The sequence below is a fragment of the Coturnix japonica genome, chromosome 14, assembly GCF_054131305.1.
Source record: "Coturnix japonica strain WE chromosome 14, WE-NBRP24, whole genome shotgun sequence".
In the NCBI taxonomy this organism is placed as follows: domain Eukaryota; kingdom Metazoa; phylum Chordata; class Aves; order Galliformes; family Phasianidae; genus Coturnix; species Coturnix japonica.
Window position 1 is genome coordinate 18,035,362 of NC_140676.1, and position 27,366 is coordinate 18,062,727.

The 27,366-nt window shown below is 48.9% G+C and overlaps 1 protein-coding gene across 3 annotated transcripts; it reads left to right on the forward strand.

Moving 5' to 3' along the window:
• Positions 1-102: 102 nt before the first annotated feature.
• On the forward strand, positions 103-27,127 carry TRIP4 (thyroid hormone receptor interactor 4). Of its 3 annotated transcripts, XM_015872322.3 has the most exons (13): positions 103-212; positions 922-1,088; positions 1,317-1,453; positions 3,078-3,305; positions 4,178-4,256; positions 6,046-6,175; positions 6,370-6,585; positions 7,043-7,169; positions 7,936-8,123; positions 9,025-9,149; positions 9,895-9,986; positions 22,767-22,869; positions 26,935-27,127. In XM_015872322.3, the coding sequence occupies exons 1-13, from the start codon at positions 127-129 to the stop codon at positions 27,000-27,002; spliced, it is 1,746 nt and encodes a 581-aa protein (XP_015727808.2). In that variant the 5' UTR covers positions 103-126; the 3' UTR covers positions 27,003-27,127. The 3 variants fall into 3 exon arrangements, with proteins under 3 accessions (XP_015727808.2, XP_015727809.2, XP_015727810.2); XM_015872323.3 differs by lacking the exon at positions 22,767-22,869; XM_015872324.2 differs by lacking the exons at positions 22,767-22,869; positions 26,935-27,127 and adding an exon at positions 14,067-14,272.
• The last annotated feature ends 239 nt before the right edge of the window (positions 27,128-27,366 follow it).

Below are 27,366 nucleotides of genomic sequence, written 5' to 3' on the forward strand. Positions count from 1 at the left end.
AGAATCGAACCGCGAGCAGCTGTGTGAGGGCAGCGCCGCTCGGCCCTTCACCCCGCGGAACGGGAGCGCCGGGGCCGCGTTTCCGGGGGACGTTGGTGCGCCGCCATTTCCCGTCCCCGCTGGAAGATGGCGGTGCCCGTCGCGCTGCTGGACTGGTGCGTGCGGCGCCTGCGCGGAGACTTCGGGCTGGACGTTGGCGAGGAGGTCGTGCGGTGAGCCTGCCCGCCGGCACGGGCCGCCCTGCATCCCGTTCTGTCCCGGTTCCCTGGTCCTCCTGTCCCTCGTCCCTCCTGAGGGTCCCCATTCCCCTCATGGCCTCCTCACGTCCCTTCCTGTGGTTCTGACTCCTCGTTCGCATCCTCTATATGAACAGACGGGGAATCCTGCGTTTAGAGCTGTGTGACCCAGCACGGCAGCTGGCGTTAGGAAGGGTTTAGGGAACCCGACATCTGTCTCTTCTCTCCGTCTCGGGGGACTTTGATGGCTCTGTGGCACTGCTGTGCTTTGGGCTGCCCTTGATTTTGGCACTGAGCACGGTGTGTGTTAAGAAGAGCACACTGTGGGCTCTGTGGTTAAGCAGGAACTTCTCTGTTGGCTTAGGGTTAGGGATTTTTTACATAACGCAACACAAACGGCATCCTGCTGATCATTTTTTACTATTATTATGGGGCAGTGGGGTTGTCACTTAGTCCAGAGTGGAGGAAAAAAGTCAGTTTGTCTTCCTTCATTATTGGTTTAACTGAAACAGCCACAAGGGGTTTCCTCATGCATCTGTTTAAGCATTTATCTTAGAAAACCTTACTATAAACTCCACAAAAACCTGATCTGAAGAGGGGAGATAAGTTCTAATAGTTCTCTGTGTGATCAGGCCATTGGAGTCCCGACAACAAAAGCCACTTCTCTCCATCCTCCCTCCTGCAGCTACATCCTGTCAATAACCAGTGAGGATGAGATCCGTGAGTACGTGGTCGATCTCCTGCAGGGCACCGAGGGGAGGAAGGGGAGGTTTGTGGAAGAGTTGCTGTCTCGATGGCAGCAGTCGTCACAGCCAGCTGCTGAGCCCTTACCAGCCTATCAGAAAAAGGATGGTGAGTGCTATGGGGAGGGAGGAGTTAAATGTTAAGTAAACTCATCTTGATTGTTCTGCTTGTAGAAAATCATTTACCATTAGTGCCTATGGGTGGTCCTGTCTCTGTACATTGTGACTCAATGTAGCCAATTTCTATTCCCCAAGCGGATGCGGGAGTTCAGGGGCATCCCATTGATCCCATTGCTGCTTGTTCTGAGTCTTTCTTTGTGCTTACATGCTCTTGCAGAGACTTCAGAGGCACCTCGTGCTGGAGACCAAGCAAAAAAGGGGAAACGCAAAGGAAGGAATAAACAGGAAACACCTGCATATGTGGAGCCCAGCACACATGTGGAGGAAGTAAAAACACCCCTTGATTTAGCCAAGGTGGGTGCATCTGGTACATGAGCAGTGACTGCATGGTTATGTGTCGTGGTGGCTGTTTCTGTGTTGCCACTCCATTTGAAGCTGAATGCAGGCAGTTCTCACTCTGTATACAGGAGTCTTTTCCTGCCATGGGGCGAAAAATATTCTTGGGGACAGTGATAGTGAAGGTTTGAAGTCTGTGGCACTAAGGAATGTGGGCAAAGCATCGCATTGTGCTTGAAACATGTCAACTTATCCTACTCATAGTTCAGGCGGGCAGTGATGAAGTTGCTCAGAGAAGCCTAAGAACTATGAAAAGTGGTTTCAGGGGTTTAAGGCATTTAGTTGAATGAGCAGGAGCTCAAATGATTTTTTTGTTCTATACCTTCAAGGGGCGTGGGGGACATGGAGCAGGCCCTGGAAAGCACAAGCAATGAATAAATGGCTCAGAGGCTGGTGTCAAACCAGAAACTTTGGGTTCTTTGACCATGGGGCAGTTTGCTCAGCCCCTGGCCTGCTGTCCATCCATGGAACCCCCCTATCTCAAAGGGGGCAATGAATCCTAGCGCAGGAGCTAGCAGGGCTTATCAAAAGAGCTTTAAACTGGCTACGATGGGGAAAGGGGACGAAACAGAGCTTACAAGAGATGAGCCTGGAGTAACAGTGCTTGAGCTATGGGTGAGGCGGATGACTTGGCTAAAGTGCATGTACACACAACATGGGCAACAAGCAGGAGGAGCTGGAAGTGACAGTGAGTCAGGTGAGCTATGACCTAATTGTTGTTACTGAAACATGGTGGGACTGCTCCCATGACTGGAGTGCTGTGATAGATGGTTACAAGCTCTTCAGAAGCAATAGACAAGGAAGGAAAGGTGGTGGTTTAGCCATTTATATTATGGACTGTTTTGATATTGAAGAGCTCGGGGTTGGGAATGATAAAGTTGAGTGTCTGTGGGTAAGGATCAGGGGGAAGGCCTGCAGGGGCAACATCTTGTTGGGGGTCTGTTACAGACCTCCTAATCAGGACGAAGAGATGGATGAGGCATTCTGGGAGCAGCTTGTGGAAGTTGCATGTTCACCAGCACTCGTCCTCTTGGGAGACTTCAACTTCCCTGATATATGTTGGTAATATAATACAGCGCAGAGAAAGCAGTTCAAGAGGTTTCCAGAGTGTGTGGAAGATAGCTTACTTATGCAGCTGGTACAAGATCCTACCAGGGGTGGTGCCCTGTACTCCTGTCTGGAGTCTGTTGTGCTGACTTTCAAAGCATCCGGTTTTGAGTACTGTCAGAGTAATGTTAACAGCGAAAAACTTGAACGTTCAGAACATGGAAAAGCTCTGCATGTGTGCAGGACTGACAGCGCACCTGCCATCTAGACACAAGTGATTTCAACTTGCAGAGGCAGCAAAGAGATCAAATGGGTTTGCAGCATCCTCATGTCCTTGCTCTGTTGAGATGTCTCGGGTTGTTTCTGATAGGTCTAAGCTTCTCCTTCAGTTGTTTTGATTTAGACCTGGTGAAATTTAATTCTGATTAGGTGGAATAGAGATTATCTGAGTCTTCTCAGCCTGGTCAAGTATGAGTGTTTTCCCTTTGCTGCTAGTATTACAGTGTGAACACTGTTTCTTTATTTTTTTTCTCAGGCACAGGAGAACAGCACTACAAGCAGCAGCAATTCCTATAAGAAAAAGACCAAATATGTCAGCCTGTACACCAAAGAAGGGCAAGACAGGCTGGCTGTCCTGATCCCTGGCCGTCATGCCTGCGAATGCTTGGGCCAGAAACACAAGCTTATCAACAACTGCTTGGTCTGTGGACGCATTGTGTGTGAGCAGGAAGGCTCTGGACCCTGCTTGTTTTGTGGTTCACTGGTTAGTAGTGAGGTGTTGTTTTTTTATTTGCCATTCTTACATAGAATCATATTTTGCTCGGGGCTTTAAATGTGCTGAATTAGCTTCTTGTCTCGGATCAAAGCTCCCTAAGCAAAGTGCCCCAAGAGCCAGAGCTGTGCAAGAAAAAACCTGTGGCATCTGCTGCCAGGGGAAGAACTTTTATGGCTTCAAGTCACTTTTGTGTTTTTGTGAAGAGAGCAGAGAGGTTTCCCTCATAATTTGCATCACTTTGGAGCTTACCTGCTTTATGACTGACTCTTAGGGCTGTTCCTGCATTGGATCAGTGTCCAAAATGTGTACCAGGCTTCAGCCTTGTCCTGGGCACAGCCCAGCTTGGCCTATAAGAGACAGGAGAGAGGACAGGGCCAGCATCATTTGGGATCTCCTTTTTTATGTCCTGCATTTGGTTGAAAGGGCACCTTTTGGAGAAAGGGCAAGCTAAAGACTATAGATTCAGTAAAGTTAACCTCCACAGAGAGAGGATATTGGTTGGATGTAGAAAATGTTTGAAATCAGGTTGGCTGCAGTTTTCAAAGATTTCTTTATCTCCATATGATCAGCCCAGAACAGGACTGTGAGTTAAGCATTGTTCATCTGCTCAGGAAACTTCTGAGTGCGTCTTGTCCTCTGTGAGGGCTCAGCAGTGTGTCTGCCCACAGAACCAGGCTGTACAGCTCGCACAGATTGTTGTTAGTTGAGAACAAGCTGTCAGGATTCTCCCCATGTAGATAACACAGAAGTAATAAAGGTATGGGCAATCCTGGCCATTTTAAGCAGCTCACCTTGAGCTGCTGTCCCAGGCTCTGAAGCCGGTTGGCCACACAGTGTCCTTAGCCTTTGTATCCACTTAGGTGTGCACTAAAGAAGAGCAGGACATTCTTCAGCGGGACTCAAACAAGAGCCAGAAGCTGCTGAAGAAGCTCATGGCAGGTTAGTATCATTTCATATCTTAAAGTAATAAATCCAGCCCATTTTGCTTTGTCTCACTGTGCTGCCCGTTGTGCTTGCTTTGACTTTGTGTAGAAGCAAGTGCATGCTTATCTTGCTGTATATGTTGTTTAAGTCATGATTATAATGAATTGTTGGCAAAGTCTAAGGGAAATTCTTTCTTATGAGCTGGTGTGTGAATGTTTCTCTGAGATGCAGATTGCCAGGGCAGTTGATGGATTACTTTTGCTTCAGATTTCCCTGTGACACTTGCCCTCATTGCTGCATGGTGTCTGTGGTGGGCATTACAAAGGTGGCTGAGAAGCCAGCATGCCGTATACCCTCAGCAAGCACTCAGTGACATTTCTGGACATCAGTGGTGGTGATAAGTGCAAGTGTCAAATGGCAGCTTATAATGTCCTTACCCAGAGGCCTGAGGGCCGCTTGTCAGGCATTCCTGAATCAATCATCTGAACTGGATCGCCACAGCAGTCCTTGAAAATTAGGATAAGTCCTGGGTGGAATGTGTGCTGTGAAGATGAAGGGCTGCTATCTGATTTACCGGGGCTAGAGAGGTGTTGGTTAAAATTTTCTAATGGTTTCTCTCATCTAACACTTATCTTGGGAGCTAAAAATAAGAATGGAGACAAGGAGAACACAAGGAAATAATACCCAGTCTCCCAGTGAAGACCTGTGCATTATGGGGATGTTTCTCTGAGTTGAATTGGAATATAGCCAAGGTCACAGTGTTCTTGGTTGAAAAATAAACTTTGCTGAGGAACCGGGGAAGTATTTACTCTGGGTCTTGGTGTCAACATCTGACTAGAGCTGCTGATGTGCAGGAGGTCCTGTAAGTCCTCAGGAACAATAGCTGGTCAGAGTCAGCCTGTTTATAATCTTCCTGGAGAGATCCCATTGCACTTCAGGATCCTGTTTTCTTACCTGTTTTATTGGGCTTCTGTCTCTGCTGGGTCTCGCTTTGTGTGTTGTCTGCGTAGGTGAAGGCTGAAATGTGAGTGACTGTCTCAGGAGGGGAAAAAAATGTGGATTGGCTGCTACAGGGAAATAAAGGCTTTTCTGTTTCCCTGAAATAAAGGCATTATGCTGTGTGTTGTCCTCTGTGAAATACATTGGCTCGTTCCATTGTTGCTGTGAGGCAAACATTTTCTCCTTTTGTTTCGTTGGTTGGGTTTTGGCCTCTAGCCAGAAATGGTAAGAAATAAGAGATTATTGCTGGTAATATATTTTTGTTTCTCTTTCTGTCTAACAACAGCTGGTGTCACAAACCTGCTGAGGTGTGCTGTGTGTGGGGAGATTTAGGTTGTGAGAAGCTTGTTCAGCAGCAGACACGAGGCTTGCTCTGTGCAAAACTAGCAATTGTCATCCATGGCTTGTGACTAGAGGCTCTTTGTAGTGGTGACAATGCTTAGGAGATAATTTGGCATTTAGGAGGACCCTCAAGGCCTGCACTGACAATGGGCAGAGCTTGGACTGTTCAAATGATTGCAAAAGGCCAAAGGAAAATCAAAGACCAAGACTTTGTCTCTTAAACACTGCCTAGACATTGTCACTTAAGTTTTAAATGCTTTCTCCTCCTGGGAGGAGGAACTCTGGGAAAGAGACTGGAGTTGGTCAGAAGTTGGTTTCAATAGGTGGTGATGTCGATTCAAGGTATTTCTTTTCACTCCAGGAACTGCATTTATTTTAGGGGCATGTCTGTAGCCAGCCCCACTGAGACTGGGCTTTAAACAACCAGGCTTTCCCTGAGGCTGTAATTTATTTTCTATCTCAGGTGCTGAAAGTTCAGGGAATTTGGATGCCATAAGCAAAGACCTACTGCCTCGGCAAGAAGCTAGACTGAAAGCAGGCCTGGAGATGGCTGTGAAACACAAAGACAAGCTGTTGGAGTTTGACAGGACGAGGTAAGTACCAGCTGTGAGAACTGAAGTTTGGTGTTTTCATTCATTAGAACAAGAATTAAATCCTCCAGTGTGTCCTGTTGGGATGTCCTTGCTTTGTATCCCTGAGAGCAGAAGGGAGCAGGAAGGAAGGGAAGTTTGGGGCACACGGTGCTGTTCTGGCTGAGTCTTTTACCATTGTGGTTATTTCTCACCAGCGTGCGTCGAACCCAGGTCATTGACGACGAATCGGATTATTTTGCAACGGACTCCAACCAGTGGCTCTCTAAGCAAGAGAGGGAGGCCCTACAGAAGAGAGAGCAGGAACTGCAGGAGCTGCGCCACACCTCCCGCCTTGCCAAAAAAATCACCATAGACTTTGCTGGAAGGCAGATCCTGGAGGAGGACGGTAGGATGGCTGAATACCACAGCAAGTAAGTGAGAGCAGGGAGGAGACAGTTGCTACAGGTGAATCTGGAAGAGTAAGTGTAAGGACAGCTGTGCAAGCTGTTCTCTTGAAGGGAACCTCTATTTGTAGGATGCAGTCCCACATTACCTGCAGGGTCTTTTGGCTTGTGACATATAATCTTTCAGTGCAGACCCGCTGAGATCCCTGCCTAAGCCTGACTGTGTGAGACTTGCAGAGCTAACGCACCTCCTAGACATAAATCTTCCCTGTAAAGTTGTCACAGAAGAACTATTTCACCAGAACCAATTAATCTTGGCTTCCAACCTGGGAGAGTTTCTGCTCCATTGAAATTAAAGCCAAGAAATCATCTAGCTTAGGGAAGGTGGTTAAAAGAAAAAGAAAGACTTGGGTTAGAGGTGTTTGTGCAGGGATGTTGCCAGAGGGAAAGAAGGAATTCTCATGCCTCACGTTTGTCCTTGCAGACTGGATGAAAGTATTGAAGCTATTACCTGTGGCACGCTGAACAAGCCATCTGCCAGCCCAGAAGCAACGATGACTTTGAGTTCTGATGTTTTAGTGAATCCCAATCTTCTTCAGCCTGCTCCTTTGGTCAGTATGAGTTGAGTTGTGTTGAATGAGATGAACTGATTTAGAGCAGAATTCTGACTAACTTGGGGAGAGCTGTGCTTAAGAACTAAGAATTCTAGTGTCCCTGTAGTAGTGTTTCATTCCTCCCCTGTCTCAGAGATCCCTGTTTGCCATCTGAGTTGGAGATGGAGAAGGTTTGCCAGTTCCCTGCTCTTGGCCCTGCTCTCAGGAGGTTTGATTTATTTGGATTGTAGTCTCCTGCCACCTCTTCAGGAATTTGGAAGAATTTCTCTGAGTCAGCCTAAGGCTGTGTTGCTTTTCAGCTCTATTAATGAAGCCTTTTCTGCCAGCTTTCCTGATCTCAATGGGCATAATCTCTAGCGTCTAATTCTACTTTAATCATGATACAATTGGTGTGTGCTAAGCATTTTGGAAGCAGGATGATTACCAGTTTTGAGTGTTGACAGCTGTGAATATGCTTTGAAAATTGTATTTCCCTATGAATACTTTAAAACACCAGCATGCAGTTTTATTCTTTAAATCTGTAGTTCAGCTGTGGTGCACAGAAAGGAAAAGCCACACAGCGTGGATTCACTCTGCCTTTCCTACTACTGAAGTACGGTGTGCAAGTGCAGCATTCTCTTTGCAGGGAAGGATGAATGATCCCAGTAAGAGTAATATAACACTATCGTTAAGTGAAGGAAAGCTCTAAGTAGGATTTATACTTTGATATATATTGCTACTAGAGAGGTTCTAACCTTTTTCTTGTTTCTTTTGAACACTGAAGTGGGTGGACCAAACTGGCTTGCTTCCACACAGGAGAGCTACCCATTCTATGGGTGCTGGAGAAGAGTTTGGCTCAGAGCGGAACAGGCTGCGGATTCAGGACCGAGAGTTACAGGAAATCTCAGATGATGGTTGGTGCCTCAGCATGCACCAGCCTTGGGCTTCCTTGCTCATAAGAGGAATCAAAAGGTAAAATGTTGGAGAAGCCCAGTGAATCCATTTCTCATGAAAATAGCTAAACTGGAAGGTTCAGGCTATGGAGAGGTGCTGACATTTCTCTGTGCTATAGTCAGGGCATACCTTTCTGGATTGTGAAAGGTAAATAGGCTGAAAATGTTCTTCTGGTCTTTTTGTCTGTGATAAAGAAGCCAGTAGTGGTAGCAGGCTTTGTTTAAACTAAACCAAACCAAAAAAACACCTCCCTATACCTTGTATGTAACTTCTCCTCTGGCCTAGGAGTCAGGTTCCAAAGAGAAGCTCCTTCAGCCCAGCATCCCTGGTGTGTTAACTCATCTTTCCTGCCTTTAATATAGAATGAGGAATCATCTTTAACCTTTATTCTTTCCTTCAAATAATGTTTTGTGTTAGAGAGCAAAGCTTTCTTTCTCCCAAGCTGAAGATGCTGTACATTTCAGCATGCCCTGAATTCTGCACTGAGGTGGTCTGGGCTGCTTTGGTACAGGTGCAGCATTGGTGCTTGATGGCCATGCTGAAATCCACAGCTAAGGACTGCTCTGTACTGGTCTATGGTCATTTGTTACTCCCTAGATCGTATGCTCAAATGAGCCAACTTTGGAGCTCATAAGTGAATTATTCAAGCAGATTGACCTGCACACTTCCAAAGTTTTATTTACAGGAAATTGATGTCCTTTTGTGCTGTTACTCTGTAGAAGCGAAGATCTGCTTTGCTGGTAGCATTATTTCTTGCCATTCTCAGATTTTCTCTGTAGTTCTGACACGTTGCTTGAGGTTTATGTAGTCAGGGCGAAGTTTAGCAACAGGAATTACCTAGAGAAACATCGGGTTGAAAGTCAGTCTGTGTGGGAATTCTCTTGAAATCTAAGTCCTAAATTCTCCTTTGTTCTCCTAGGGTGGAGGGCAGGACCTGGTACTCCTCTCATAGAGGGCGGTTGTGGATTGCAGCTACTGCCAAAAGACCTTCCCCTCAGGAGATCTCTGAACTGGAGAACACCTATAGAATGCTGCTTCGGAAAGGTGAACTTCTCTCCTTGGATCTTTGTACACTGAGCCACATAATGAGCAGTGTCAGAAAGCCCTCTCTGCTGAGCAGTTAATACTGCTTCACTTTTTTACTTTCTGTTCTTGAAATTCTTTGTGCATTTTGTAACTGAATGGGTATGGTGGCAGACTTTCACTCCATCCTTTGGCTGCTCAAATACTCCAAGCACAAACACTGGCCAATTGTGCCTGACTTCCCTGATCAGTTTTGACAGCAAAGGACTGGGCTCTAGCAACAAGATACCAAGGGTGTGTTTGTGTGTGTGTGTGAAGTTGCTTGTGCTGCCGTCTGCTCACAGGGATGTTGAAAGCTTTTTGTGTATACTGACCTGGAGGGAATCAAGATGGAAAAGGTGCAGGTGACCCCATAAATGTTCTTTTGTGGGTAGGCGAATGCTGGTGGGTGCCCTGCTGTTTGTGCAGTGTTGCTGCAGATCGCCCAAGTGAAATGTCATGTGCAGGAATGTCACGCAAGCTGAGGATGTGTAGGGAGAGCAATGTACAACCTTTATCATTTGCAATACACGCATGCTTTATGCCAGTGTGCTCTTTCCCTTCTGAAAATGGAAAAAAAGAACTTCAAAATGTTAAAATTGCTTTGTTTTCTTCTGCCTTAGAAAGTACAGGTGTGTTGAGGGAGGGAGGAATACCTGGGGACTGAGAGATCCTAGCAGTGTGTGTGGAGATGGGGGCTGCCTCAAATCTTTTTCTTTCGATGCAGATGTGGAATTTCCGAGTGATTATCCCTCAGGGTGCCTCCTGGGCTGTGTGGACATAACTGACTGTTTATCACAAGAGCAATTTAATGAGCAGGTGAGTGCAGTAAAACCTTTACAAGCCTCGTTTTCTGGAAAACTTTTTCAAGTAGCGTAACTCGCTTTTCTGAGATACTCTAGGGAAGATATTAGATGAAGAATTTCAAGTGTGATGAGAGAAGATGCTTCTACCATGCAGTTCTGTGTGGCTAAGCAAGATAAACTGCTTCATCAATGGTGGGCTATAAGGATTAAACCTATGGTCAGCCTCTCTGGCTCAGTTGAAATTAGTTTCTCACATACCATGAAACTCTTTTCAATAAGGATGCATTGCTGTTTAATTAAACTAACGCAGGCTTGAGAGATCGTGCTGCAAAGGCTCCTGACAGCTGTTGCTTCCCTTGTGTGGACAGATGTGCAACAGAAGACCGTGGGTGTTGTGTTTCTGGTTTTTATCCTTATTTGGCAAATTCAGAGATTTAATATCACCTGAATACGACTTATTCTAAAGCACTGATTGTTTCTCTTAAGCACGAGGTGCTGACAGAATTACTCAATGTTTTTCCAACCAGGAAGTATACCTACATTGGTCTTTCTATCTCAGAGAGTACTTTACTTAAAGCATTTTTGACTGATCTGATAACTCTCTATGATCAAATGGTTAGAGATTTTCCATTCAGCAAGGCTGTCATTGGAGACTCCTACAACATGCGTATATGCCAAACATGTCTGGGTAGAACTGTTAGGGTTAAAAACAGGTTGGACTATTGCACTCAAAATTCAGTGACAGTTGGCTCATAATCTCTCTGGAGACCGAATACAGGTGTTGGTGCTCAGGATTTTTTCCACAAGCTTCTCCTTTTTAATGAGGTTGGATCAGAGACCTCCTGAAGGCTGATTCTGTTCAATGATGCTGTGACTGACTCCGTGCCCCAGACCTGGAGCAGCTGCTTTCCTCAGGGTGTGTTTTATTAATCTACCAAGTCTGCACTTAGCACTAAGCACAGTAGGCTTGTTCTCAGTGCTGTCTGTTCATTCCACTGCCCCATGTACAGCTGGGTTTGATCTAATAGGATCTGCCACAACTCAACAAGTTCACTTGATAGTGAACAAGACAGACTTTTGAGACAGAGGAGAAGAATACACCAGACTGATGAGTGCCTTCTAGCCCACAAAGAGTTGGAGAGGCATCAGTGGCTGATGGCAGTTTCTCATAAAGTGTTTTTCTGGCCTTCCCGTACCCTTGAGGTTTTTAGCAAGCAGAAGTTACGAGATAGATGCCTGGAAACCACAGCTGAAGAGAGCACTTCTGGTTGTTTTTGGTCAGGGTCAGTTCTCTCAGGAAAGGGGAAAGGTTAGAGTATGAGCAGCAGAGGGAGCTTTGGGACAGGAATACAGCAGTCTGCGGGCGCTTTTGGCCTTTGTGTAGGAGCAAATCTGGGCAGAGTGTAGAGGAAGAAATTCTGGGGTCAGTGTAGGATTTTTTTTTGTTTTTCCTATATCGTGCATCATCATCCATGATTCCACTTCTTCCACTGTGGGCATGTTCTTTAGGTGTTGGTAAAATGGCTGCTACAGCTTCTAAAAATCTTGAATTCAAGATGTTTGTAACTAGTTTTTAATCTTCCCACAGCGAAACTTCACAGTAGAGAATAGTCTCTGTAAATTACTCTCGGTTTGCTGACAACACTTGGCTGCAGAGACACCAGGAAAAGAGTAGCATATTCCAGGAATGTTGTTATCACACCTATAGGCAAGAGATTTTCTTCTCTCCTTGGTGCCACAAAGCTATAGCAGATGTGGGTTTATATCTCTCTGGCTTTTGCTGCTCCTACATCACAAAGTTTTGATAATTCCTAATTTGTTATCTTCTTACGGTGTTTTTGTCAATCTTTTTACCCAGGCTCAGTGTATGCAGTGTTCATTTCTCTAGCTTGTAAGACTGAATTCGGAGATCTGAGCATCCTTCTGAAGTTGGATGATGAGAAAATGTGAGCGGTTTTGGACTAGCTTGAGCTGCAAGTGCATCTGGAAGAAGCTGAGATTAATTTAATTGCAAATGCTAGCAAGACAAGGATGCGTGTAGCACCAGCTCAGAAATCCAGGTTGCGTCTTGCTGGGAGCAGGAAATCCCTGTTGATCGCACTGGTGATTCAGCCCAGGTTTATCAGCAAGCAGCCCCAAAGCCACTTGTCAGCAGTGTAATCCAGCGATTACTTGGTGTACACGGTCTCCTTCTAGCTTCAGGGGGAGCAGAAAAGGCCAATGCTATTATCTCCCCACTTAAGGCACACAAAAAAACACAGGCAATTTTCTAAAGAGCCTCAGTGTGTTAGCAGGTAAGGCAATGTGATGCTGCCACAGAGACCTCTCAGAGACAAAGCCACTGCAGAGCTCCTTTCAAGCACTGTGCTCAGGCTCAGATTTTTCCTCTTCCCCAACTTTTATTAGAAGCTTCTGCGTTTTCCAGAAGAAATAATTTCACAAGCACGGAGCAAGCTGTGTTTGTGGGTTGTACCCACCAGCTGAAGATGAAATAGTTCCCTGTGGTGCTCATTGCTGTTTGATGCTGACCCTGCGTTTTCCAGCAGCCACAGGAGTTGGTTTTGACTCTTGTGACCATCCTTTCCACTAGGCAAGGGAGGCTCTTGCTGATACATCCCTCCTGTGATTTTTCTGATACTTCTCTGTCTTTTGATGCTATCATCCGCTCCCTGTTCAGCGCAGATCTAATTTCCTAGCTGTTTGCATCCTCTGTTAGGTTGTTAATGAAGATGTTGGTGGCACCATGCTGGTATTTTTCTGTTGTTATCTTCATTTAATTTATATGTATTTTTACACCTGAGTTCAAAAAGCAAAATCAAACTGTGGTGCTTTCACCATCAAAGTCGGAGCAAATCCCTGCCCCAAGTGCTTGCCTTATTGTTAGGGACTGGTTACTTATCCATGCTATTACAGGGCATGCAGGTCTGGCCTTGCATGTAACCCCTTCACGGGGGTCAGCCCTGCAACCTGCAGTGTTTGAAGGTGGCTTGGTTTGCTGAAGTGGTTTGTAGGTCTGCAAGGCTGTGTAAGAAGCGATGACAGGACGAGATGTTGCACGCAGTATCTGGCAGAGGAGGATGTTTGCTGAGGAGAGATGTGCTTGTTATTGAAGTCAGCATCACGCCAGATGACATCGACCTAATCCCAGCTATGCTGCTTATGGTTCAATAAGTTCCTCTGGGACTCATTCCCACGTGGGAAATAAGGCAGTGCTTTCCTCTCAGAGGTGATGTACACCTAATTTCATCACTCAGATCTTTTGATAGAAGCGGCTCTAGGAGCTGAATTACTGTTGGGCAGGAAAGTCCACCCAAGGCACTCGGTGAAGCTCGCTTTGCTCACAGGGGAGTGAAGCAAAAGCTGCTTTCTGTGTGGCTCTTAAATCCCAGTGTTTCTAGCAGTACTTCAGGCATCCTGCACCTCCTTGGAGTGCCTTCTGGACTCATTTCCTCCTGCTGATGGCAGCCACCCAAAAAGCACTGGTTCAGATCAGAATGATTCCTTTGTTATGATTCTGGTGCTGGAGGTGACCTGTAAACTTTTCCCCTGTCAAGGTCTGAGCCTTGATGACTGCGTTTCCTTGCTGCAGGCTGACATCACCAACACCTCAGGCAGAGCAAGGAGCTGCCTTTCTTTTCCTGCATTAGGTGCTGGTGACTTCAGCGCTGGTAACTGAGGAAACATGGGATGGTGCGGGCAGGGCTTGGCAGGAGCCTAAAGCAAGCAGAGAACTATTTACATTTATGCTGTTTTAATGCGTTCTGAAGTCCATGTTCATTTTGCTAACGACTTTGATCAGAGAGACTGTTACTTTAACTGGAAAAAGAACATTTCCGCTGCTGCTATTTTAGTCGTTGATAGGTGTGTTTGGACTTATTTTAAATGCGAGTACACACTGATACTGATACCTAGTGGTAGCTATAATCTCGGATTGAAATATCAGGTAATTATGTTTGACAGGAGTAAAGTGTTTATTTTTCATTTCTAGGTGATCGCTTAGTGTCCTAAATCTGCACAAGGGAACGTGTCTAAGCTATTTCTGTGCCGTGAGATTGCAGCTATCATTTAAATAGGTTTCTTTTTTCCCCCTCAGGAAATTTACGGTTAATCTCTTGTCCTCCTCTTGGCTCCCCAGTGGAAATAACAGCAAAAAACAAAGAGAGAATTGGGCACTAAGCGTACAGGACGTGATTTAATTTCTACTGTAGGAATGAAGGAGGGAGGTAGAAAATTTCTGTGTTTAGAATCCGGAGAGTGCCTTCTCAGATAATCTGCAAATAAAGGAACAATAACATGCTAGTGGTGTTTTTCCAAGAAATAAGTTAATGGGAAGGAGGAACATAAACACGTATGTTGAAGTGTACTTCGAAGAACATTATGAATATATAGAGATTTAAGTGTGACTTTCCTTGAGGACCTTCGTAAAGGTTTCCTAGCACAAACTGCAGGTGAGACAGAGGCTCTTTTTTGCAGCGGTGTAGCTGTCCCATGCACATGGCCGGAGACTCCTTTGCCTACTCTCACCAAAGAGATGCTTCTGGTTCCCAAGGTTTGGTTATCACGCCTCTACAAATGAATGAATTTAACAGGGTTTCAGGTTTTGTGGACTAGGTCAGGTTAGTGCAAAAGGAAAGATGTCTAGGTGGCTGTTATTGACTGTAACCAGCAGAAAGGCCTTGAGTTCTCCTAAGCTGAATTTGTCATTCACATGAAGCCTGATGCAAGATCCAATTACCATTAAGTGTTAGTCTGGTTTGCAGGGACTACAGGTGATGCGTGTCTTTATTCAGTTCCTCCCTGTACTTCCTCTGGACACAAAACACCTCTGCTTCTTGGCTGTAGAAGCAGAGTAGGCACGCAGCTGGTTTGGATTATTGACGGTAAGAGATGGGGGAGTTTTTCTGTATGTGAAGTGCTTTGGATTTCATCAGAAGCTGTTCTGTTGCTCCAGCTGCCTTGCATAAGCCAGCAGGTTTACTGAGGCCACTGCTCACTCTGTTAAGATGAAGGAGAGATTGTCACTTGATGATGATTAATTTAGGAATGCATTAACATGCCAAAGAAATCGAATGATAGAGGCTAGCTTGCCCTCTCTTCTGGTTTCGTGGACCCTAGGGAAAAAGAGCGAAGCCAAGGCTGAAGCATATGACTTAATTAATGATGACTGTGGACTTAGCCTCTGCTACCATTTCAACAAACTAGTCAGCGATCTGGGAATTTGTGCCTTTCAGATGCGGTCACTGATACTTGCCTTCTTCTTGGTGGTTGGGTTTTATTAATCCTGAAACTGAGGCTTAGATAACACTGACCTCAAGCCAGGTTCCCTGTGCCCTGGCTTCCCAGCTGTGGCTCAGCTGGGTTGAGCCGTGACTGTGCTTTAGATAGTGATCCTAAACAGGGCACTGCCAGCTACAAAACACAGCCGAGAGCCCAAAGACTTGACTTGCTTCAGTTTTGACTGGCACAGCATCGATTTCACAGCCCCATACAGATTGGTCACTCAGCTGCAAATCCTGGTTCTGCTGTGAGAAATAGCCCGATGCTTCAGTGACCAGATCAATGGCACCAGCAGCCTGGCGGCAGCAGCGAGAATCACAATGGGGAGCAGCAGCTGCTGGAAGGAAGCAGGGTAGGGATGCGATGTCTGAGCTGTGCTGAGCTGCGTTCACCATAGTTGGGTTTAATCTTCTTCACATGCTGAGCTCAGCTGTACCAGTCTTTAAATCAGAGGTTCAAAGCAAGAAGTAAGGACTTCGTGGAGCTGATTGAAAATGCCTGGCTGCATCTAGCAGGGTGCAGGTGCTCTGAGCAGAAGCAGGTGCCCTGTTTTCTCCTCGTCTCCCCATTGCCTCTCCTCCCCACTGCCGTGCTTTTGTCTGACAGCTCAAGCGCTGGGGCTGCATTGCAGCTGAGGTTAGCCCTGCCTCCACGCTCCCTTGACACTGGAGTATGAAATGGTTCTTTCAGCTGAGCCTGTTACATTACTGAATATTTTTCCAAGTTCCCCTGTTTTCCCTGGTGCTTGTCAGGCATTCTGTAAACATCTTGGGTCCTTCTCATGCTGCTCATAGGTTTACCATGGGCGGGATCCGAGCCACAGAAGGGTGTTGGTGGCTGTGGGTTCTGTGTCACAGGCTGATTCTGGCCGTGATGTGCCCAGCCTCCACTGCTGTGGCTCAATGATTCTAAATCGAGCGCACTAGAATGAACTTCAGTATTACATCTACGTTTCAAAGTCCTGTTGTTGCTTGCTACGTTTTAATTGCTTCCTCCCCTGCCCCTTGAATCAAAGTACAGCTCGTGGAGCAGAACCACAACTTGAGGCATGGAACACTGGAGGATTCAGACCGTCTGGAGGAGGATCCCATGGTGATACCAGCCTGCTGCCTGCGCGTCTGGTTGCCTACTGGCCAAGCATGTGAGGAGCAGAACAGGCAACAACCGGCAGGCATGGCTGTGGGGAGAAGGGAAAAGGAAGGCAGGCTGGCTAGCAAAATTCCTTGTGTGTTCTCATGGAGGGAGCCAATGCCAGCACATTATCTGCCAGCAGCAGATGTAAGCTCTCAAAAACAGCAGGGAGGATGTTGACTGCAACAATGCATCAAGGCTGCGGTTTGTAACCTCAATAGTAAGGCAGTTAACTTTTTTTTTTTTAACAAAGACATTTTGATTGCCAAATCCATAACCATTAGCAGCTGTGGTTTTGAGCTGTTCCTTCCTCACACGTTGCAGTCTAGACCTGACAGGCTTTCAAACAAAAGTTTGGCTGCTGGCTTTTGTTTTTGTTTTTTACTAAACAGCTTTTTTTCCTTTTGCCTCTTGTGTTGGTTTGCATTGTGGCTATGGATCTCTTTTCTAAGCCAGCCTTCCTGGGGCGGCTCCTCTGTGCTGACGTGGTGGTCTTTGACCAAGAGCTGCAAGTAGAGCTCCTTGCTCGCCTGTTTGCTGCAGCACGGGATGTTTCTGCCTCAGGCTAGAAAATTCGGTATTTCTAGAGTTTGGATCTGCTTTGGGATTTCTGTTTAGGAAAATGTTTGTCATGGGCCAGAATCCTGTTTGGCCTGTGCTGAGGCGCAGAGAATGGGTGCTTAAAAGAAGAGGGCTGAACACTTGCTCAGAGTTGGAAGAATGATGCAAGACAGCGTTGGGAGGGAGATCAAGGCTCAGTGTGAAGCTCTTGGTGTTCTGAGAGCACTTTGTGAGGCCAGCAGCCAGGAAGAGATCGTACAGAGCAGCCCAAACCTGCGTTGCCTGGCTCGGGCAATGGTTCCTGTTGCCAGTCAGTGCCGTCTTTGCTGCGCAAACGTGCCCTGGAGCGCTTCAGAATGAAGGCTGGGCTGGGAAGATTGGCTTGATAATCCTCAAAAGCAAACGTCCATGTAACGAGGCAGTGGAGACTGCTGCTGTCAGAACGACAGATGGGGAAAAGATGCTTCAGCATGCCCGTCCTTGGAAGAGCGATGAGGAAGGAAGGACGCTGCTTGGGCGTGGAGGCTGACTGACTGAAGCCTGGTCCTCCATGCAGCGAGAAAGAAGGGATTTTTCTTCGTGCTGTGAACTAACTCCTACTTGCTGCACCATCACGGGACCATTAGCCGGTCCTTTTTGTCCGCAGTTGTACCTGAGCCTCTCTTTTGCAATAGCAGGAGCTGGGGTTATTGCCAGTGGTGTGCAGGCTGCACTCGGTGGACTGGCAGTGGCACAGCCAGCTCTGTGTCTTTGCCCTCGTTTTTGAGAGCTCCATTTCTCCTGTGTCCCACATGCACATGGGGCTGGTGACCACGCTGCAAGTGCTGCCATAACCGTCCTCATTTGGCTGCCACAGCCCCGTTGCTTGCCAGAAACTACTGACTTTCTTTTCTCTTTTTGCAAACCGCTAAAGAAACATTTTCTAGCTGAATGGTGAGCAATTTCCCTCAGGAGAGGAGGAGAAAATGGCTGTTTAGTAGTTAATTACCTGTTATGTTAGTCTGACAGCTATGAAGCTTATGAGGCATGAAAGAAGAGTGGATCTGCCTTTCCCACCAATCGAGGGCAGTAAGTTGTGTGAAGGCCAGCAGAGCTCAGGATCCTCCCCGCGCTGTCCTGGGCAGCGCTTCACCTCCTGCACCTCCCGCTTCCTCGCACGCCTGCAGCCAGGCTGCTGCGAGCAGCTCTTGGAGCCCAGTGCATGTTTCTGCCTGCTGGGGATGGCTGATTTATGGCCCTGCTTACAGCAGCCCTGCTCTTTCAGAGGGACACCATCTCTGCCAAGATTTTTTTCTTTTACTTTTTTTTTTTTTTCCCCCCTGAATGTGTTTTACGGTGAGGAATAACTGAGCGCTCTTGCCAACACATGGGCTCTGCTTGCTTTTATTCTTTCCAGACAGCTTTGCTTTCCAGTGCTGCCTCTTTTATTTTGAAGCTCTTGGAGAGCAGCGGGGAGGCGAAGGCCGGGCTGTGACTGGTGTCCTGAACCAGCACTGGGCTCCAAGGAGGGACGCTAGGAAAATGATCTGACCCTTTCCACCGCTGACCCCACACAACGCCTCCCCCCCACGGCATGACCTCCACACAGAGCCCTGTCTGGATTGGTTCCCCCAGCCCTAAGATGGAGCGGACGGCGGCTGCCCGGCAGGACTAGAGGATCCAGCGTGCAATGCTCTGCCGAGGCCGGGCTGCCTGCAGGGATGAGTGGGGGAGAGTGGGCTGCACTGCAGGGCTCCGGGCTGCAGGCAGGCAGGGGAAAAAGGAAAACAAATGCCGGGGCAATTTCCACTCTGTATTTTTAGCCTTCGATCTCTTGTTTGTTTCCTTCAGCTCGTGTGTCTGGAGGCTTTAATAAGACTGCGAGAGGAGCTTGAAAGGTCACCATGAAGCTTCTGGGGAATGGTTTTGCTCTGCGCTTTGTGCCGCACAGAACCTCTGCTCCGTCGCACATGGCGTCTTTGTTCCTCCGCTGGGTCCCTCGGAGCAGAGCTCGGCTCCTTAGCGACGGGTTTGCATGTTTCCCTTTGGTACTTTCCGTCCCCTTTGCTTGGAGCAGATGCATCTTGTCGCAGAGGGTGAATGTCTGGCCCAAGGGCAGCGCGGTGGGTTCCCAAGGAAACAGTGGCTGTCCCACTTCACTCATTGTTTGCAGTGGGAGCCCTGGAAAGAACAGGGATGAGGGGAAAACAGGGATATCACCTTGAGAATCAGCCAGCAGCGCCTCAGCATGCCTGCGTGGCCCCACATCCAGCCACAGGCTTCACCTTCATTAAGGAGAAAATAGTTCCCTTGGCAGATTGGCGGGGGGAAAACGCTGCAGAGGGTGTTCTTAATGCTGGAGAGGATGGGATTGTTTCCGTGCTGACTCTGAGCAACTGCTTTGCTCTTGGCTGTGGGCTGTGGAGCAGAGAGGCCTGCTGCTATTTCTGGCTGTGACAAGCTGGTGATGGGAGATGAGGGACGGTGAAAGCAAAGTGTAGGGAACATTCATTAGCAATTATCCCTGCCTGCAGCCTGATTGGGGTGGCTGCTGGGGACATCTGATAGCCACTTAATGTGTGTTCAAAGCACCAGCTTCACAGAGAGGGCGGGTGCTGGCGAATTGGTGGCTGGCTTTCACAGGAGCCCAGTGCGGCTCTGCCTTCCAGCTTGTGCTCAGATGCTCCATTTAACCTCCAGCTCTCTGTGCTGTTAAGCTGCCTGGAGACCTCCTTTTTTTTCTCCTTTTTTTTCCCTCCTCCCCCCCTCCTCTCTGCTAATCTCTTCACAGCTCGGCTCTTACAAACCTGTTAGCAGCAAATTGAAGCCTGGCCAGCGTGCTTGCAGGGACGATGGGAGCTTACATCTGCTTGCTGCTGGGGTGAGCGCGGAGGGGAGCACAGCAGTTGTGTGACGCAGCCATGCGCAGAGCAGAGCAGACGTGGGGGCTTGAAGCAGCAGTTGGCAAACTGCAGCCCGTGATGCCCACTGCCTTCCGAGCAGCCATCTTGCAAGCCTGGTACAGAGTGGCAGAAGGGCTGGAAGGAGACCAGATTGGTTTTTTGCACTGCAGTTACATTGTGCAGCCCCTTTCTTCAGAGCTTTATGGCTCATCTGTGGACGTAGGGGGTGGGTTGAGGGACAAGCTGGCTTCCAGACTCACTTGGAGCTCATTCTAGCCACCTTTCCTTAAACGCTGAATCAATTCCCAAGGGAAACCCAAAGCCCTGGAGTACTAACACCCATCTTATTTACACCCCTAAGATTAAAATGGTGACTGCAGTTGGAACTGGGGTTTGGGGAACATTCCCCCATCAGGCTCCCAGTTGGGTTGAAATCTTGGTCTCTTGAATTGAAGCAGTGTGGTTTGCCCTCTCTCTTCACCCTGGAGATTTATCTAAAGAAAAAAAAACAACTGTTGCAGGCCCTCTTTAGTGGTCTCTCTCCTCTCTCTTGCACAGCAGACCTGGTCTTTGGCCTTTTCCTACACTCTTGCATTTGCTGAAGTGCTGAAGGGCGGTGGTTGCACTCTGTGGGGTATAGTAGTTGGGAGCAAATTTTTTCTCAGCCTCGTCAGCTTATTGATTGCAGAGTGCCTCGGCTGACCTCTGGCAGTCCTAAGCAGAAGCACTGACCCCTCAGCTGCTGGTCTAGAAAAGCTGCAGACAGTCGATAAAAACAGTAGGATGGAAACGCTGATGCCTTAGGGAAGTGTTTTAGGGAGAGGTTATTGTTTGAGGAGGAAATTGGGTGGGAAGAATTGCATAAAACTGAACAGAAGGAGAACTTTCTCAGAGCAGCCGAGGATCATAAATGTCATTAAAAGCCTTCCAAAGTGCCAATGGCACTTTGAGAAATGAGGTTTTTACTCATTAGGCACTTGGGCAACTGTGGAAAATTGAACGGAGACAAATGTAAGCATTTCCCATCTTGATGCCCATGTCTGTGATCAGAACAGAAGTCAAGCGGGTTGTTACTGATAGGAGAGGATGGTGTGGGAGAATCTGGGGGTAGGTGCAGTAGGAAACCCAAAGTCGCATCCTGGTGGGGGGCTCCTTCCCTGCTTCCTGGTCTGAGATGCCAGAGGAAGGACTGAGGATTTAAAATGCAGGGCACTGACACTGCACAGATTTGGCGTGTGTACAGAAACGTACCCTGGGAGAGGAGATGAAAGGCTGTGGTGTGGAAACATAAACCCAACCCACATCTGTGGCCTCCATCTCAGCCTTGGGATTGGGCTGAGCTTTTCAAGCTGAAGATTTGATCCTGGCTTTGGGTGAGATCTGTCAGTGGAGAAACAAGCTTGGCTGCTGTTGATGCCTGTTAGGGGATATTTCCTGTGAGATGTCAGAGGAGCACTGTAGCATTCAGGTCCACCTAGGAGAGGTTTGGGAAGACCTTTGTGGTCTCGGACACACAACCTGAATGAATGGAGGCCAAACCAAGTGTCATAAAGCAGGGGCACATCACTTCTGTCATCAGACGGTTAGGATGGTGGCTTTGGCCCTGCAGATTTATTCTATGGTCGTCAGAGGCCCTGGGAAAGTCCAGTCCCTGGTTATGGAAAGCTGAGTAGTCACAGGTACGATAGCCTGGCTTTATTGCTCTCGCTAGCACTTCACACTCACCAGGCATTGGCTCAGGGTATTCATATTGGTGCTTTGTAACCTTCTGCAATCCTCCCTCCCTGCAGATGGGAAATGAAAATCCTTGGCATCAGCACAAAGTGGTGGAAGCAAGTCCAGTAATGTGGCTTAGGGGAAAAAAAATAAAAGGAAGAAACTTGTCCAGTGCCAGATCAGCGCAGCAGGGCATCTGCAGGCCTCACAGCTGAGCGTGGCTCTTTCTCTCCCAGCACAGGTGTTGCACAGAGCAGCTAAGTGCACATACATCTCTTGCTCAGCAAACGTGGCCCATGCTGTTGTAAAATGAGGGGGCTGGAAACGCTTTCCAGTTGATCCACTCCTGGTGTCAGGCTTCTGTAAATCTCCCTTAACTGCTGGCAGTGCTGCCAAACCCTGCTGCGACGTAGGAAAAGTGGGTTGCTCCCTGCTCTGCTCTCCGTGCCCAGCTGTTGAGGACACATCCAAACCCATCTTGGCAGATCGGCCAGAGAGGGAGAGCTTTTCAAACATTCTGCCTAGAAGTCATTTGTTAGGAACAAATGGGGGATTTGCCAGGATACACTGCTCCATCTGGTCTGGCATCCTGTCCCATGCATATAGCAGCCTCGATGGATCTGCTTGAGGAAAGCAAGGGGAGAAAAAATAAGGCATTTTTCCCATGGAAGGGAAACCGCTTCCGCTGTGTGTTTGAACAGGCTTATCCTGGGCTGCAGCTCCTGTGCTGCCCTGTTCCTCCACTCAGCACACACCTGCCAGCACTAGGCCTGCAGCGCCTCGAGGACCTGAAGGGAGAGTTGGTATTTACATTTGTTTTTAGTTGTGCACAGAGTGGGGTTGAGCTGCATCCAAACAGCATTTCCATGTGCTTCCCGCACTGAGCATTATTTCTTTTCTTTACACCACGGTTAACAAGAGGAGCACTCTGTGTTTATCCTCTCCCTGTAAAATTCCTCGGTGCTTTCATTGCAATGAAATCTCTCAGTAGACTGAAGTTTCTGTCATGGGGCAGCCAGCTTTTCTAAGCCATCTACCTCACTTGTCCCAAGCTGTGTAAGGGCATCGAGGCAGAGCTGTTTCTGTACCAGCGAAACTCTGTTTTACGCCTCCTCAGTAATGGTTTGCTTGAAGTGTTTCCTTTTGTGCCGCTCCTCACTGTTGAGATCTTTTCACACCCACTGCAGTTTGTCTGACTGTTTTGTGCATGTGTCTGTGTTTCACAGTATCCGGATTTGATCCAGGAATCTGGGTCTCCATTTGTCTTTATCTGCACTAATCCCCAGGAGATGGTTGTGAAGTTTCCCATCAAAGGAAAGCCCAAAATCTGTAAGTAGTAAAGTTTCCACAGATGCCCTCCTTGGCCTTTCTTGCCTGCTCTTCTCACCACCCCTACTTGCCTTTGCCATATGAGTTCACAACCTTTGCCCTGTGCTCTTTGATCTGTAGGTGTTTGTTTAATGATTTAAATACATCTGTAATATTTTTGTCTTTGGTTCCCCTTTCCCCAGATGTTGCTTCCTTCCAAATACATGCCTCTTCCTGCCTCTGCAAACACTTGGGAATCATGGTGCTCATGTGCTCTGAGGAAACACATGTCTGCAGCTGATCTGCTTCTGGCACGAGTGCTTGCAGGCTGGGCTGGGACATGAGGCAGGAGTCAGAGAATCGCAGAATGGCTTGGCTGGGAAGGGACCCTAAAGCCCACCCAGTTATAACTCTCTGCTGTGAGCTGGCTGTCCCCCACCACATCAGTCTACCCATGGCTCCAACCAGCACCTCCAGGGTCTTGAGCACCTCCAGGGATGGGATCTCTTGGCAGCAGTGGGCGCTTCACCACCCTCTATGTAAAAAATTTCCTCCTAGCATCTAACCTAAATCTTCCCTCTTTTACTTTAAAGCCATTCTCCTTTTCTGTCATTATCTGCCTGTGTAAAATGTCGCTCTCCCTCCTGTTTATAATCTCCCCTCAAGTCCTGGCAGGCCGCACTGAGGTCTCCCTGCAGCCTTCTCTTCTCCAGGCTGAACACCCCCAGCTCCTCAGCCCGTCTCCATACAGAGGTGCTGCAGCCCTCGGAGCATCTCCGTGCCCTCCTCTGGCCCCGCTCCAGCAGCTCCAAACCCTTCCTGTGCTGGGACCCCAGGTCTGGGCACAGTGAGGGCAGAGCAGAGGGGGCAGTGTCCTCCCTGCCCGCTGCCAGCCCTCTGTTGGTGCAGCACAGGATGCCATTGGACCTTCCAAATGGACACTGCTGCTTGTGTGTGGCTTTTCATCCAACAGAACCACCAAGTCTTTCCCTGCAGTGCTGCTCTCAAGGAGTTCTCCCATCTGTATTCATACCTGGGATTGCCCCGACCCAAGTGCAGCACCCCCACTTGGTCTTTTTGAACCTCATTGGGTTCATGTAGTCCCACTGTGTGAGCCTACCCAAGTTCCTGTGAATGGCATCCCCTCCTTCTGTCCTATCAACTGCAGCACTCAGCTCAGTGCCATCAGCAAACTAATGAGGGTGCACTCAGTCCCACTGCCAAAGTTTGTCCTCACAAGACGAGCATCTTGCGATGATGTTCAGGATGGCCCATGCTGGCTGCTTGCTTTCCTGTCGGCAGGAGTGACCTGAAGCAGCCAGGGCTGTAGGTCCAGATGGACGTGTGACTGCAGGCCAGTAGGGATGGGGTGTCCTGGAAGAGCTGGTGGTGAAGCACTGCAGCATCTGCCTGCACTCTGCTTGCCAACGTTGTTCGTCCCTTTTATGAGCCACCAGCCCTCCGCAGGCTGCCAGTTATTCCTGCTCACTGCTGTAAAAAGAATGGAGGATGGATGCAGCAGCTGGGGAGTCTGCAGTCAGCTCTGTCCTTATTAGCAACCTCCTCACCACACAGCCTGGGGAAGGCACCGAACATGCTTTCAGGGGATGTGAAAAATTAATTTGACAGGCTAAAAGCAGCATAAGCAGAAATAGTCTTGGCTGTTTGTTTAGCGGAGCTGATGGCTGGCTTTCCTTTCTCATTTGCAGCGTGCTTCTCTGGGAGTAGTTATGTAGCGGCACTGGAGCAGCAGGGTTTCTCAGGACTTGTTAATAAGGCCTTTTGAAGCCCAGCGTGGTTTTCTGTGTTGTTTTCAAGGGTTTTCTCCCCCCTTCTCTGCTCAGGTTCTCCCTCAGCTGTGTTCTCTCCCTGGGCATTTGGCAAATACCCGTCGTGTGCTGAGCAGGCAGAGGGGCAAAGCAATGTGGTTTATCATCCAGCCTTTATAGCAGCATCCTGGAGGAGTGTTCAGCCAATGGCAGCAAGCAGTTCTTGCTGATCTGCAGCTGCAGAGCTCATGCGAGGTCTTGGATCTTGCTGGTGGCACTGTCCTTCCACCAGGGACAGGTCTTTCCCAACGTGCTGATGAGCACTCAGGGCCACGTCCTCCTTTCTGTACGGTTTTTTTTAGCCTCTCTCTGCTCCCGTTCAGCCTCCCTGTGCCCTGTCCCTGACACATCTGCCTCTGCGCAGCCTTGGTCAGGGCACCGCCTGACCCCCCCTCTGTCACATCGTCTCCTTTGTGTTGTGACAGTTTCCTGCTTGGAGCAGGATGGCTCTAACAGCCTGGAAGGAAGCTGGCTGTGCTGGCGGCTGCTCACTCCCACTGCCTGCCCTGCCCTCCTCCTCACCAGCTCTGCCACGGGAGCACAGGAGCTGCATGTCCCCTGCAGGCTGTGTGCGGCATGCTGGGTCGCTCATATGAGCCTTGTGCTGGATGGGAAAGGAGCAGGGAAGCCGTCGCCCTCTTGTTGTGGTGGCACACTATTTTAGGAGGCTATTTTTCCAGCTTTGCATCCCATGCAGTCTGAAGTGCAGCTCACATCCCCACCTGAGCTCATCTTGAAGCCCGGATCGACCGTGACAAAATGCCAGTTTGTCTTGTTGGGAAGCCAAGCCGGAGCAGCTTTTCTTGCCAGATAACAGCATGGACCTCACCGCAATGACATCTGAATGATTCTCCATTGCAAATTAGTCATTTCTAGCAGCCCGGGGAAGGAAAAAAAGAAACAGAGCTCAATTTACTGCCAGGGTTATTGTTTGCATGGCAGGGATGGGCATAGTGTTTGTGTCACGTTTGTGACCGTGGCTTTCCCCAAACATATCCCTGCTTAGTGTCACTGTGTGAGGACAAAGCTCAGCTGTGGCTCTTGTGGGAGATCTCCTTGCAGCTGGGCACGGCTTCCCAGAGCCCCCATTGAGCAACACAGAGGTGAGAAGGGGGGAGAGGGGATGCATCACGGTGCTGCCAGTGAGATGAGAGAGAGTCCTTAAATCACTGAGCGTAAAGAGAAGGAGACCCTGGGGCTGTTGCCTTATTTTTAGCCTTTTCTTAAAGGTTACCCATGTGATGTTTTATCTTTGCCAGCTGATAGAGCAGAGGACCTTGCTGCTCACTTCTGGGGCCTGGGAGGAGCGGGCAGTCACACTAAGAATAACGCTAACAGCCCCGGATGTGACACAGCTTTGGCAGAGCACAGAGCACTGTGAAATCAGCCCTTCTTTCCTGCCAAATCCCCCCGGTTTGGTGACTTAAGGGTTGGTGTGTCGCTTCTGGCTAGTCTGGCTGTGCCCACAGGGTGCCCGGTGTGCTGCTGGGTGCTGGTGGCAGCTGCACAGAGGAGCTGTGCCCATGCCCTGTATCCTCAGCATTGCTCTGAGATGTCTAGTCCCTGCTCCCACTTTTGACCCCATATGTGAACCCTTGTTCACATGCTTTGTATTTTTTGCACCAACTGAGATCAAGGCTGACCTGGGAGCTGAAGGAGGGGGATGATTCAGGGAAGTTGTGATGGAACAAGGGGTTTTGTAACCCCCTGCTTTTGGAAAAGCCCCTCTTGGAGTCATCTTTGAGCTGCAGTGAGAAGTTTGCTCAGTTTGGTGCCAGCTGACAGTGGGAGCAGCTCGGAGCCTGGTGCATCGCATCCCCTGATCCCTGCTGACCACACTGCGGCTGGGTTTGGGTATGTGCAGGAGGCTGTTAGGGCCGGGCAGCACATTGCCCACCCAGCCTGCCCACATTTTGGCTTTCCCATAGGAATTGCCCCCGTGTGCAGTGTGAGCTGTGTCTGCTGGCCGGCACACGCCGCGCTGAGCAGCCATGGCTCCCCAGCAGCAGTGCTGGATGACTATTAGCTTTGCTCTGCACGGGAGCCCCCGAGCCCCCCCATGTCGGTGCGGTGGCTGCGCAGGGAAGCCATGGCGGCTGGGAACGCCTGGCTCCTCAAGCACGATAATTGAATGTGACAGCAACACACTAACGAGGAGACCTCGCTGCCTCCAGCTGATTTGCATTGCAAATAGCATTTAAAAATAAAGAATGATGAGGGTTGCTTGTTTCTTTATTTTTTTCCTGTCTCTTTACAGGGAAGCTGGACTCAAAGATCCACCAGGGAGCGAAGAAGGGGTTAATGAAGCAGAAAGCCGCGGCGTGACCGGGCCCGTGGAGCGATGGCGCGGCGGGAGCAATGCGGGCAGCACCCGGTGCACGCGGACACGGCGTCGTCGCGCGGTGCCGCGTCTGTCCGCGGGCAGCATTAAAGCGATGCGTCCCAGCCCATCTCTGCTGTGTGTGGCCAAAGCGCGGTCCCCGATCACGCGCCCTGTCTGCCCATGGAGAAGATGGATCTCCCCATCTCTGCCCCCAGCCGGTCCCCGTGCTGCTCCGTGCCCGGCTGCCCGCAGCCCGTGTGCGGTGCCGGCTCCTCGCGAGCGGCTTCATCCCGCCGTCCCATCCCGTTCCCCCGTCGGACTGCGGAGCCGATCCCGCGCTCCGGCCCCGCGTTTTCCCTCCGCCGC

Excerpts from the sequence above, each read along its gene's own strand:
- TRIP4 (XM_015872322.3), top strand. The coding sequence starts at position 127 with ATGGCGGTGCCCGTCGCGCTGCTGGACTGGTGCGTGCGGCGCCTGCGC. Across the intron at positions 213-921 it reads GTTGGCGAGGAGGTCGTGCG|CTACATCCTGTCAATAACCA; the intron begins GTGAGCCTGCCC and ends TCCCTCCTGCAG. Across the intron at positions 7,170-7,935 it reads TTCTTCAGCCTGCTCCTTTG|TGGGTGGACCAAACTGGCTT; the intron begins GTCAGTATGAGT and ends TGAACACTGAAG.